General features: G+C 42.8%; 1 protein-coding gene across 5 annotated transcripts in view; it reads right to left on the bottom strand.

Moving 5' to 3' along the window:
- Nucleotides 1-9,354, bottom strand: part of NCKAP1 (NCK associated protein 1) — a 105,093-nt gene extending 95,739 nt beyond the window's left edge. For 2 of the 5 annotated variants that reach the window (XM_054043347.1, XM_054043348.1), the window contains exon 1: nucleotides 9,142-9,354. In XM_054043347.1, the coding sequence (XP_053899322.1) occupies nucleotides 9,142-9,249 (108 nt within the window). In that variant the 5' untranslated portion in view covers nucleotides 9,250-9,354. Of the gene's footprint in view, nucleotides 1-7,945; nucleotides 7,979-9,141 lie in introns of those variants that run through there. The other 3 variants (XM_054043349.1, XM_054043350.1, XM_054043351.1) reach the window with 2 other exon arrangements.
- Nucleotides 9,355-14,098: the final 4,744 nt, after the last annotated feature.

Below are 14,098 nucleotides of genomic sequence, written 5' to 3'. Positions count from 1 at the left end.
TGTACTGGAAATTCAACATATAAAGAAACTCTGTACACTATAAATGAATAGATTAAGATTAAAAAGTGATTGCTTTAACATCTCTGTTGAAGGCTGCCACAGCTGACTCATTCTCTTAAATTTTCCATACTGTGTGGAAGTCTACAGTTGATTAATCAACAGGCTTGTTTACTGAAAAGCCGACGTGAATGAGGGCTTTCATACAAAAACTAAACAAGTTGCTGTGAAAAGTCTGTAGTATATCGGCAAATTATTTCTCACAGTAAAGCTTTGATGTTTCTTAAGAGCTTTGACAAACTTCCTCCTACAATAACACATACTTAATTCTGTATCACAGAAGTTCCATGAGTTATTTGTATTGTGTACAATCAAAAGTTCCACCAACTAACCTACAAATACAACCATACCAAGGGACTCTGTTATACAGTTACCCCCTTCATCTAGTTACAACTTTTAGCATGGACCAAACCCCTCCATTCTGTAACTAGATCAGGTACATAAGATCAAGCTTTGGACTTCCTTAGGTCACTGAAGGCCTTGCAACTAGGATAGGCATCATCCAGGTGACAAATTTTAATGTTTTAATGGACTCAGACAACCATATTTGTAGTTCAGGCAGGTTCAACTGTTCAAAATATTTCCTGAACACTAAAATTAAATCTACCACCTGTCATTTCTGATGCAGCAATTGAAGTCCAACCTAATGTTTTCTAGGACTAGACCAAGACAGAGCATGTGTTTCCCAGGCACAACTACTTACATCAATTGCATTTTTGTGTCAAGAATGGCTACAGAGTCAGACACTTTACACTTAATTCTACATCTAATGCAGCACAACACAGAAACCTAATACATTTTATATGGTTAGCTCTGAAAAGTTGTAATGTTAGTAAATATCAGAACTGATCAAATAGAAAAGGTTGATTCTACTAATTAAGTATGAAGACAGTGTGGACAGTTAATGAGAAGAAAAAATAATGGGCTTAAATTGCCACAAAATTTCAACATCTTAATTTAAGTGACTTGTGATCTGCCCGAGAAGCAAAAAGGTTGTTAAAACTTTCTCTTTCATTCGAAAAACATAGACCAGCTCTTTTGGGATGATTTTCAATTGAATGTGTAAATCAAAAGAGGTGCACTAGCCTCTTCGGCTACACCTGATCGTCCTCTGAACATTAAAATAACTTTATCTTTACAGTGACTTAGTCACTTTTGTAGCATTACATGACAGACTCAGTAATGAACAAGATGTGGAAATGAATAGGCAATCTGCAGTTTTTTAATAACAGGATTTCAAAGTTCTCCTTGATATTTCTGAAACCCATAGTTGATGCAGAATACTCAAATGAATCCTGCAGCACTGCTTACTGTGGCCCTACCCCAGATATGCCACTCCTGCCCCCAGCCTGAGAGCTTGTCTACACTTACCGGAGGATCAACAGTGCGGCGATCAATGCAACAGCGGTTGATTTAGCGGGTCTCTAGATCTCCACCTGATCAAGAAGAGTAAGGAGAGTCGATGGGAGAGCGTCTCCTGTCGACATTGCATAGTGTGGACCCCGTGGTAAGTAAATATAAGCTATGTCTATTTGAGTTACGCTGTTCACATAACTCAAATTGCGTAGCTTAGATTGACTTTTCCCTTTAGTGTAGACAAAGCAGTCACTGCCCAAGGGTTGGGAAGGAATTTTCTGAAGGCAGTATTACAGTTGTCTTCTGTAGTACCTATGCTGACTGAAACCCTTCCCCAGCCAGAACTGTGGATTTCAGGGACTCTGCCCTTATATCAGCTGTAAAGGGGTTGGAGCAGAAGTGAGAACCTCACCCACTGTCCCTATGGTGTTTCTTCTTAGAGACTATTCTTCCTACAGCACCATTTTTATGCCATTAATTACTCTTCTGAAATAATGTGTATCTGTAATTATGGCAAAAGTTAAATAAGTGAAAAAGCACTCACTTGACTTATGAGTAATTGGTGGAAATTTGACAAGTGATACTATATCTGCAAATATAATTAAAAAGCAAAGCTTGAACAACCCTGATTTTGAGATTGCAAAATGGAGGATGTAATTTGCCACACAAGGCTTTAAGCTCTGATTTCACAATAAGCTCTATATGGGATGTCCCTTCACCTGCATGCAGCTCACTGTGGGATCAGGAGCCAAGTCATCAGTTTAGAAAGCTAAAAGCAGTCTTAAGTTAAAACTAATATGTAAAACAATTTGTTCTTTGTTGATCCTAACGCTTAGGAGTATTGAATGTGAAAAGCATAACCAAATTATTAGGTAAATAAATTTTAATACTATTACGTTCTGCCAGTTTTGTACATTAAACTACACATCTAACTTTATTTTTCAAGATGGCCCTTACCAATCTACAAGGAAATTTAACAGAAGTTAAGCAGATACCAATATTTCAACTCCTACGACTGATCAGTTGTAATAATTAGGCCTACAAGTTTACTCCACTTGTAAGTAACTGTGGAAAGTGGTTAAAGTTTGTAAAGTGCAACATTTGTTAATTATTGTTAATGGGAAAAGGGGCAAAGTGAAGACAAAGACTAAATTAGTCTAAAAAAAGAAGGCCTAGTGATCTAACTCAAGGACTGAGTTAAGATCATGCCTGGTACATAGGAGAAGTGTGGGATCAGAACTAAATGAACCAAAATTGGTGTGTTGGAAATTTGACCTAATTGGTGAACAAAACCAGGAGGGAAAGGGCTATTCCAGTGGTTCTCAACCAGGGGTAGCAGAAGTTTTCGAGGGGGTACATCAACTCATCTAAATATTTGCCTAGTTTTACAACAGGCTACATAAAAAGCACTAGCGAAGTCAGTATAAACTAAAATGTCATACAATTTCTTGTTTGTACGGCTCTATATACTATACATTGAAATGTAAGTACAATATTTATATTCCAATTGATTTATTTTAGAATGATATGGTAATCAGAAAGTGAGCAATTCTTCAGTAATAATGCACTCTGACACTTATGTATATTTGTGTCTGATTTTGTAAGCAAGTAGTTTTTAAGTGAGGTGAAACTTGGGGTATGCAAGACAAATCAGACTCCTGAAAGGGGTACAGTAGTCTAGAAAAGTAAAGAGCCACTGGGCTATCTCACCTACCACTCCCTTTTGGGGTCCTTAACATAAAAGACTTTGGAGAACATTTAGCTACGGCAATGCTGGTTGATTTGAAGACAAAAGAAGGGGAAGGAGGCAAGGTTCACCATCATGGCTGCCATTCCCACCATCTCCTGGAACCCCAAACCTTTTTTGCCCTAATCCTGGGAGACGTCCTGACCAGATGAGGCCAGAGAGAGGGACTCTGATGACATCACCATTGCCACCACCTGGAATGGGAGTCTGTGTCACATATACCCCACCATGTATCCCTCTCCTTTCCTACCTTATTTCTTTTCCTTCTTATCTCTCTCCTTTTTTCTTCAATCTAATAGAGTCTGGCTACACCAGACAAGACTGTATATTTTGCAACATTAACGTAAGTCTGTAACCAGAAAGGCAGCTAAATGCAATGCCTTAACCAGACCAATGTTGGTAAAACTTCGCCAGGGCTCAGAGTGGCGGTTAAGAACATGTGCAGTGCCTGTGTTTTTCCAACAGCGAGGCTGCAAGTGAAAGTAGCACCAGGGGACAGAAATTTCATTTGATGTCTTTGCTGTTTTTTTCTTTCCCCATCTGAGTGGGTCTGTCATTTTTCTCCTAGGAAATGGGATCGGACTTCAGCAACTACATCTCCATTTCATCTCAACTAACTTCTTCTCTTTTTCCCAAAAAGGACAGCTACTACCATCTTCAGTACCATGGAACAAAGGATGTCATTAAAATGAGAGCCCTGTTTAATACCTTCCATTTTAAATGCTTTAACTGTTTTTTCTTTTCCTGTATCTTTAATAAAAGGTGTAAAAGATTTGAAATGGTGTGTCTGCCATGTTACCAAACAGAACGAAGTCACTGTGAACCAAATGCCGAGCCTTGTTTAAAACTGTTTAATTTTGGAAAGTTACAGGGTCATGTAACAGTTTTAACCTGTTCCCCTTTTTTCCTTCTAAATTAAATACAACATCTTTTGACAACTTCTTAAGAAGAATTTTGCAAATTCTGTATACAGACATAAAAGTTGTGCTTTGGAATTTGATATTGATAGCACAATGACAACAAATGCAATTAAAATAGTAAAAATACTGATTTCTGATTCCTTATTTTTGGAGTATTACTCTGTGACCTTAACTTTATTATATTAAACTGTTCTATTAAAAGTATGTTGCTCTGACACTCATTAAAATAACTGATTCAAAAACCACAAGAACTTTAACACCAACACTGGCTTCCATCATAGATTCCTGTCTTGGTTCAGTTAGCTATTCCAGGTGTTCAAATTCACCATAGAATCTTGTAGCAAATACTACCTGGCAACCACACCACTTTTTTTTTTTTTTTTTTTTTAATTTAAAGAGTCCCTGAAAAGAAATACCCGCACTGAAAAGAATCGTTCCTGTGTCACTGCTACCTAGAAATGTAGGAGCATTGACAGAAAAATTTACAGTCTAATCAGTTTATCTTTGCTGCTCTTACTAGAGGCAAAGTCACAAGCAGGAAAGCTTTTACTTGTGAAGCATGCTTTCAGTAGAACAGAAGTTGGGGAAGAGCACTAAACTGTGTATGGTACTACAGAAAAGTTACTCACCTACAAGCATGGTAGCTAAGAAAGTTCTGTGTGAAAAGCAGCAGCATCAGTATAATTCTTTGAAGAGCTGAGGAAAGAGACAGGCTCAAATGACGGGAAGGAACAAGGGAAGAGAGAAAGTGTAGAGGCAGCACATCCAAATTTAGAATTAAGATTGGTCCCAATATCGAGAAGGGTTGGGACCACTGTGCAGACAATCGCAATCCTGCAGAAATCCACTCCTGGTACAGACCAAACATAAAACAGATGGTCCACTAGCAACACACTAGGAATGTCTTACTCCAACATACACCACTTTACCAACCACTCTTCATACTAGCCACGCCCTGTGCTCTCACCATAGGGGGGAGTGAACCATTCACCAGGTACTCTTCCATACTTCATTTTATTCTTGTCCCCAATACACTGTTGCTAATCAGACTCCTGTGGGCAGTAGTGAAACCAATGAGAATCACTTTAGTTTAACTCTGCTGCTGGAGAGAACTATGAACAGAGGAAGATAGATCCTTTCAGTGCCACAAGATTGGAGGGAGTAGAGTAGCAGACACGGTGTCTTGGCAGCAGAGAAGGGGAAGAAGAATAGGGTAGTGCAGGGGTTCTCAAACTGGGGGTCGCAAGGTTATTACACGTGGGGTCATGAGCTGTCAGCCTCACCCCAAACTCCGCTTTGCCTCCAGTATTTATGTGGTGTTAAATAAATTTAAAAGTGTTTTTCATTTATAAGAGGGGGAGGGGTCGCACTCAGAGGCTTGCTTTGTGAAAGGGGTCACCAGTACAAAAGTTAGAGAACCACTGGGGTAGTGGATCTCACAACCACTGCTTGCGTGCAAAATCATTTAAGAGCATTAAGATTTCCAGATAACAAATCAATTAAACTGTTCATTCACACACAGTATTCAAAAAAATAAGAACATTAGCAAGAAAGATGAATGATAATCAAGTTTTGTGTAAAGCACATGCTGTGTATTACATCTAAAAAACACTAAAGAACCTGTGACCTTCTTCATTTATTAAAGTTAGTGCTATTCAAGATAGATAATATCAGCTCAAGGTGTTAAATTCAATGAATTCCAAACTGCTATTTCAAAAAACAATGTAACGGCAGGAAGTTTCTGCAGACAGGAACTGAAGAGCAATCAACAATTTTAGGCAGAAAAAAGGACAGAGTTCAATGACATAAAAACTGAGATGTTTACATGCAAAGATGAAGTACAAACTCAGGTTTTAACCATTCCTGATGACTTCTAAAACTACTTTGGAGCGAATATTTTGTTTAGTGCACTTAAACAGGCAAGGAACTTCTTAACCATCTTTTAAACATCCTCATTCTCTAAACAATGATTACAGCAATTTCTCAGTCAGTCTTATCACTTGATCTACTATCACTTCCTCTTATAAAAACCATCTTAACCATTTCCTTTAACCGCAGTACCACATATTGACTAGTAACTTCTAGTAATTTGAATTTCCAATTCTCCTCTTGAATATTTAAAGGGAGTTTCAAAACTAAAAACACTAAGATTCTTTCTTCCTGCAGAGTTCTCTGAAAATTCAGCAAGTTTCAGCTTGGTTTCAGACACAGTCTCATCTTTGGGGAGAGGTCTGTAGTCACGAAGAGCTCAGGGCATGTGCACTTCAAGCCCAAGATTCATGGAAAACTCTAGGTCCAACTCTATAGAAGCCCAACTCCTCAGCTCTGTGCAGGAAGCCCCCCACCCCTCACCCCAGCTCACTCAGACACCATGTTGCCATTGCCATTCAGTTACCACAGTGATGAATGCTGTTTAAAATAAAAAATAATAAAAAAAAATTAGGTAGAAAAACAAACAGCTACATGAACTCCCACACAGATTTCTATCTGGGACTCTACCAGCTTTGCAGTGGAGCAACATAGAGCTGAACTACCTACATACTCCTAAACCATCTAATGTTTGAACACGGGATATCTGCAGGCATGACTGGAGTCCTGTCCTCCCTAAAGGTGCATCAACACTGGGAATTTTGGACTCAATGGACAGTTAAGCACTTTTACCATCCTGTCATCTGGAGCAGATGAAAGACGAGCCTTGAAGGGCAAGCATCATATCCCCAAAAGGGCCAAACAGACCCAGTCCCAGTGAGTCACTATTGGTGACTAAAGCCAGACCTACCCTTAACACTTTTTCCTGCATATATATGTCAGTTTCAGGTTGAATTTTTTTTTTTTTATAAGACAACATATGTATATGGGCAAAAGCTGTGACTTAACACAGACAGTTATAGTAGCAAAAAAAGTGCTTTTACCTGTATAATGTATTTCACTTGCCAAACCAGCATAAAATATACTATCAAAAGATTATTGCCAGTATAATTGTGTCTACACTAGGAGGATTTTGCCAGTATACCTATACCTGCAAGCTTTTAGACTTCATAGAAGTTAGATAAGAAAGATTAAGTAAGTATCTTGAAGTCATTTTCCCTGAACACAAGGTTTCTCTGTTTTACTATAACTTTATATTGTTATATTTATACTGCTATTAAATTGAAACATCAAAGAGAACACCCTGGTCACTTCCCAGTATACAAAACTGCAAGCTAAGAGCTTATATATATATATATATATGCCTTGTCTGCACAAGAACTTTTACCTGCTTAGACTGACTTAATTAAAACAGTGAAAATCTGCTCCTAAATTGACAAACTAAATAAGTCCTAAATAAGCATGTCCAACACAGCCTTTTTGCACCAGTTTAACTAAATCAGCTTCAGCAAAATTGATATGTCTGCATGTAGACATGCCCTTATTCTCACATTACAAAACTATTAGAAAGCTGCTGTTGCACATTGTTAAATTTTAATGTATTCAATGTAACTTCTGAAGTAAAAATGCTTCCTATAATGTAGAAGCTATCTGACAAGAAGTGTGTTGCAGCTCAGTTCAGGAATCACTCAGTTCAGTCACTCAATACTTGGTGATCTGTGGTTTAAATTAAATACATTTTTTAAATTCTTTTTTCATGCATCAATCCCGAAGAATTTTTAAAATAACAAATGCAAAATCTGAGTGTGCAGAATTACAAACTCATTGAATAGCTTGGGGAATGTAAGGCCTCAATCCTGCACACATTTGCACATCTTCAGAATATAAAGACTACATCAAACAAAGAGCAATCAAACTATGCCTTCTAGAATACACTAATTAGATAAAGCAGAATAAAATAGGAGACTTAGTAAAATCTTAGTTAACCAAAACTCACCCTTTCAATTGGATTCATTAGAAACCTGAAGTTCTACCTAGTGTCAGTATGTCATTGTTGAAGAAATTAAGCTAACAAAAATTTGGAATAAGTCAACAAGAACTCAATACATCTAATAGCTGACTAAAAATGGTCACTAAACAACAGTCTATAAACACAAAAAAACTTGCTTCAAAACTAAACAAGGTAGAACTAAACTTGAGAAACCTTTCCGAAGAGGGAGTGGCGATTTTTCCCTACGTGATAAATCATAACATATGTTAACTTCCTGCACCTCTGAACCATCTTCCTTTATTAAAAACACTATCTTCTTTCCTTTATTTTTCTAATAAAAGTAAAACCAAGGTGGAGACTAGCTGTTACAGTCTTTTAGCACCTAGAACTCAAAACATCTGTTACAACTGAAACCAGCAGCAATCTTTCTAAGCAACCACCTGACCTGCCTCAAACTTGTTGAGATTAAAGTGTATTACTTTTAATGAGACCTTTTCTCTTAGGTAGCCGGGAACCTTTGGCAGGTTGCGTTGGGAAGCTGACCCATACTCTCCCTGGTGTCATGACTCACAAGCAAAAAAAGCCCTGAGGGGAAATGCCTGCTTTACACCCTGTTGGGCTCTTCCCAAGAAGTGCCGTGGTCAGACGGGAGACAATCATTTCATTTCACTTCACGGTGCGGGCGGCTCGCTGCCAGCTTCCCTTGGGATTGTGGGTGGTCTCGCAAACCTGGCCGCCCTTTGCACCTCCTAGGGGAGAAACACCCACTCCTGGACTCCACACTTCTGTCCGATCGGCCTCCACCCTGGCGGCGGCCCCGGGGAGCGGAGGGGTCCCCCCCACCGCGGCGATCTCAGCCCAATACCGAGGCCGACGCCAGACGGGAAGTTTTCCCATCGCGGCTCCGTTTCCCGACCCCGCAGCCCCCGCCCAGCGCCGCAGCCGCGGGCCGAGCCTGTGCGGGGACCGGAGCTCTCGCAGCTCAGGAGAGCGCCAGTGGAGAGCGGCTGCGCCCCGGGCCCCGCAGCTAGGCCGCGGCGGAGCCGCCAGGGTCCCGCTGCAGGAGAGGCGACGGCCGGATCAGGCGCAGGAGGGAGGCGGCGGGGGCCGCCGGGGCCCAGGAATGATCGCGGCGGCTGTGATTCCGCCCGCCCGGCTCCCCGCGCCGTCCCGCCCCCGCCCCCGCCGCGGGGCCCCCGCACCTTCTTGATGTTGTAGAGCCGGGTGAGCATGCCGATGCCCCGGTCGTTGAGGATGGTCAGCTTCTCCGCCAGCTTCTGCTGGCTGGGCTGCAGCACCGAGCGCGACATCCTGCTGCTACCGCCGCCGCCCCGCGCTCCCGGCCCAGGCTCCGCCGCCACCTCCCTGCCAAGCCCCGCTCACAGCGCCTCCATCGCCCGGCCCGCCCGCCGGCCCCCGCGCTGCCCCTCCGCCCGGCCTCGCTCCCAGGCTCCGCTAGGTGTGGTGGCGGCGGCGGTGCTGCCCACAGCCAGGCCGGGCTCTGCCTCCGCATCACATGACGCGCCTCTCTCTGCCGCCCCCTGTGGCCACCACTGGGAGACGCGGCCGCCTGGACAGGCTGGTCTCGCTTGGCCGGAGCCCTGCTCCAAGGTCCCCGTCCAGCCCAGCGCTTGACGGGCAGGGTTAACTTTTTGTGGGTCGGGCTCCAAACATATCTCTGGACCCTCATGGGGAATGATTGTAAAAGACATGAGAGCTACACAGCAGGAGTTGTCTTTGACACAGCACACAGCTGCAGAGGTTTTATTTACAGGCTTAAATTGCCGATGGAGGTGGCTGTCATTAGGGCAGCAATAATGGTAGCCCTAGGGCAAAAAGAATACTCACAAGTGCACATAAAATACATTGCTAATCCTTTGCTGCAAGCCAGTGTTGCCCACAGGGATTGAAATTAGGGGAGCGGGGTGTTCAAAAATACTGGGGTGAGGATCAACGAGGGGTGAGACCATTAGGGCGAAGGTGGGCTGTATGGTACCATAGTAAAAACTGAAAAATGTTTCACAACCATTTTATTAGATTTAACTCATGTTTTTAAATCATCACACAAATTAAAGTTGGTTACACAAGCCTACTATGACGCACTATATCTACATCCTTCTTGGTTTCTTGTTGTAATTTTGCACAACGCTGTTAATGAACTTCTCAAATGCAATGCATTCATTTTTGGTGGCTTCTCATCTGTCTGTACTTCCAGTCCTTCATGATATGCTCATGATCATGCAGAAGGCGACTTCTTTCAGAACCCAAAATTCTATTCAATGAGGAAAAAGAACGCTCAACTGTAGCTGTTGTGAGTGGGACTAGAAAGAGAAGAATTCCTACTTCTTTTATCCCAGGAAACAGCACAAAAATTGGGTCGAACCACTAGTGATGATAACGAAGTTGAAGTCAAATCTTAATTTGTTCATCGTATGGTATTCCTTTTTGTGTTCAAATTCTCTATTTTGTCTTGATCACACAGCAGCCCCATTGCTGGTAATGCCTCACTCCACTCAACTCGGCGTTTTATAAAACAGCCATCTGTAAAAGCTATGTAGAGATTAATAGAATTCAGAAGTTGCTGTTGTAGAGATATAAGAATCAAGTCTGTGTACTTTACTTTTTCAGCTGTCTTAAACACTTCTTGTCCTCTTCATTTAAGGAGTCAATGATGCCTAGATGGCATTGTTTAATGACCCAAGTGGTTTCAACAGTAGACTTACAAGAGATAATGGTGATTGTTTTCTGTGAACTTAGTAGCAAAAGTAGTCCAACAGCCTCACTACTTAGATCCCTCTCATCTTGGTAGATACTTTCCAAAGCCAATAATAATGGTTGCAGTAATTTTAAGACAACAGCCAAGGATCGCTCATGAGAAAGCCGTCGGGTTTTCCCAGGTTGAACTAATTTGAACTTCAGTCATAGTGTACCTTCTATATTTTACAAGACGTTCAGTCCTTTTGGACTCTTGCTGAAAAAAGAGTATAATGAAGACATTAAATTTATAGTTTTTAAAATCCCTTTTGAAGATTCTGCAGCTCGTACTAGTGCTAGTTGGAGTAGATGGCCTCTGCAGTGTGTATAGAAGAGTTTAGAGTTACACTTTTCTCTGAGCAAAGCTTGTACTCCACTTTGTCCTCCAGAGAAGTTTGCAGCTCCATCAAATGCACAAGCAACCATCTCTTTGGGGTCCAATTCACAAACATTTAACTCTTCTAAGACATGGATTGTCAGAGATGCAGCCGATGTTTTCTTCTATAAACTGAACATCTAGAAAGTCATCTACTAGCCTACCACTGACATCAAGATGACGTACACAGTGACTTAATACTAGACACTCATTTACATTGGTTCATTCATCAGCCATATATGCACATTTTCTGAATGCGGTGAGAGAGTTCTTCACTTTTTCAACTGCTGAGTCTTTCACTGTTGCATTGCATGCTTCTAAGCAGTCAGTTGAGTGTCTTGCAGAAAGATAGTGAGCATTTGCTGATCTTGGTCTGAACCAGTGTCCAACTTCAGGATTAACAAATAATAATGCACTTCACATTGGCCTCCAGTTTGTAGTGTGTGGTATCTCTTGCTTAAAGAGAAAGTATGATGTGACAGCCATGTTTGTTTGAATAAACTGTCTTGTGTCTCCAGCATTTTTAACAGCCTCTGCTTGCCAGAAGCTGGGAGTGGATGACAGAGGGTGGATTACTTGATAATTGCCCTTTTCAGCTAATTCTCTTTGAACCACCTGGCATTGGCCACTGTTGGAAGACAGGGTACTGGGCTAGATGGACCATTGGTCTGACCCAATATGGCTGTTCTTATGCTCTTATGTAAAAATTAATTATAATATAATAAAAATGTTTAGTATAGAAACTCCCCATGATAACAACCTTTTGCGATAGCAACAATGTGAGATAATGACCTTGGCATATAATGTGTTTTTAAAATCTTGGCCTACTAGGAAATGTATATTTATATGTTTCTCATTCACAAATCTAGAAAAGTCACTAAAACATAGTCCAACAAACAAATGTTCCTTTAACGTGCCCCTCCCTTCTACCGCACCCCACTCATAGTTGTTGTCCTTGGTCAGTGAAGACCCAGAGTTCAGAGGTGCTTTTGCATGAGTTCACCTCCCACCCTGCGGGGGTGCGGGGGAGAAGGCACCTTGCTTGTTCCTCCAGCTGCTTGCCACTCACTCCAGCCGCTCACTCTGGCCACTGTTGTTTGTCATGCCACCATTCACTCCACCACTCCATCATCGATGTCACTGCGCCGTTACCTTTTGCTACCACCTGCCACTGTGACCTCTGCAAGTTGGTCTCTTGAGGTTCCACCCAGTTCTCAGTGATTTCAGCTCTCAGTGTGGGAACCTCACAGCAAGTGCAGGCTGAGCTGTCTTTTCCACAGAAATGCTGTCCTGCAGCAGGTCTAAGCACTTAGACCTGATTATTAGTGATTTCAGCTCTAGTGGTCACTTAACAAAACAAAAGACTCTCTATTGAGCCTAATAAGTTCTATCTTTAAATAGAGAAGAGGGGCAAGTCAAATAGTGCCTGTGACTCTTAGGCATAGCCCACACCACCAAGCAAAACCCCTGTTTCCCCACCTCCCCCTGTTCCACTGGGTTCTACCATCTAAACCCCTTGCTTAGCGACTGCAGTTCAGTTGAGCGTGACCAGTGCTGAATTTGTAATGAAAGAGGTGCTGGGGCTCAAGCAAGTTTTTTAATTTCATAACTGATGTGGCAAGCCCAGAGGTCCCAGGGCTATGAACTGCCAAGCCTAGAGGTGCCGGGGCTCAGCCCTGGCAAAAATTAAGCATCGAGGGTGACCCCTTCAATCAGGACAGGCTAAGTATAGTTCTTCTGCCCTTTACTCATACAATAAGGATAACAAGATTTCATGACCCTCACATTCAATAATACTAAAGTGATTTGTAAGCTAACACAAGCCAAAATTGATCACTTGGGAAGCACAGCTCTGTCTGCTGGATACCTAAGCAGAGTAGGTGAGTTCATGTAAATACAGTCTGGTCCTGAAGCCTCCCCCATCCGCCACCCCCGATCCTGGCCCCGGCTCCTCACTAGCTGTCAGGGGAGAGCTCATTCAGACCTTTCTTACAAATCATAATTTGAAATTATAAGGTGAGCAAACATTGCCGAAATGAATGTGCCAAAATTGTCAGAAAAAACAACAGCTGTGTGAAGAAGCTAGTCTTTGTTCATACTTTTCAAACCTATTATCCTATTATACTTTTTCAGATACAAGTACTTTATCATACACTGTATATGCTTTTAAAGTGTGTACTAATGTTTCAATTTCAATTCAAATTTCCAACCAATGACTAAATTGGCAACACTGCCTGTAACTAGTTGTCCACTGGGGCGGGGGATGTGGGGAAAATTCGGATGTGTGTGTACACCCCCCCATCGGAAATCCCCGCTCCGGGCAGAAAGGCACAGAGACTAGGACCAAGACCAGCTGTGCCCCCCAGACTGAACCCCGCAAACTGGACCAGACCCATATCCCTCCCCAGACTGAATTGGACCAGTCCCACATCCTTCTCCAGACTGAACCCACCAAACTAGACCAGACCCCTTTCCAGCCAGAACCGGATCAGACCCCTCTATGAACAGACCCCTCTCAACCTGAACCCCTTCCCCCTGCCTATCAGAACAGGGCTCCTCCCAAACCTCTATGCCTGAACCAGACCCCCCATCCCCCAAATCCCCAGCCAAACTACTATCAGGACCCCAACTCCAGAGCCACCCCCTGCTGATTTGCCCCTGTTCTCCTCCAAACCAAACTGAACCGGGCTGGGCCACACCTGGCTGCAGCTTGGCTGAGTGCAGCTCCCCACCAGGCCTGGAGCACAGGTGGGCTAGGGAGCTCTGAGGGGCAGGGGGCTCAAGTCTCCCCCAGGGGCGCGGATGGGGCGATGGGACTCCAGCTGCTTCACAGGGCCTGGACTAAGGAAGCTTACATGAAGCAAGAAGCACCCACTAGTTGGGGTGCCTGCCTCCTGCCCAACTTGGTCCAGGACCCCCACGCTCCCCGGCCTCCGCATTCAAATAATAGTGGGCCCAGGGTGGGTGCACCGAGTGGGGGACCCCTCTCACCAGTGCTGCCCAGGGGCTGGCAGGGGCCCAAGAGCACA

Source organism: Malaclemys terrapin, chromosome 11, assembly GCF_027887155.1.
Source record: "Malaclemys terrapin pileata isolate rMalTer1 chromosome 11, rMalTer1.hap1, whole genome shotgun sequence".
Lineage (NCBI taxonomy): Eukaryota > Metazoa > Chordata > Testudines > Emydidae > Malaclemys > Malaclemys terrapin.
Note: the sequence above shows the minus strand (reverse complement) of the source record. Positions and strands in the feature narration are given on the sequence as shown.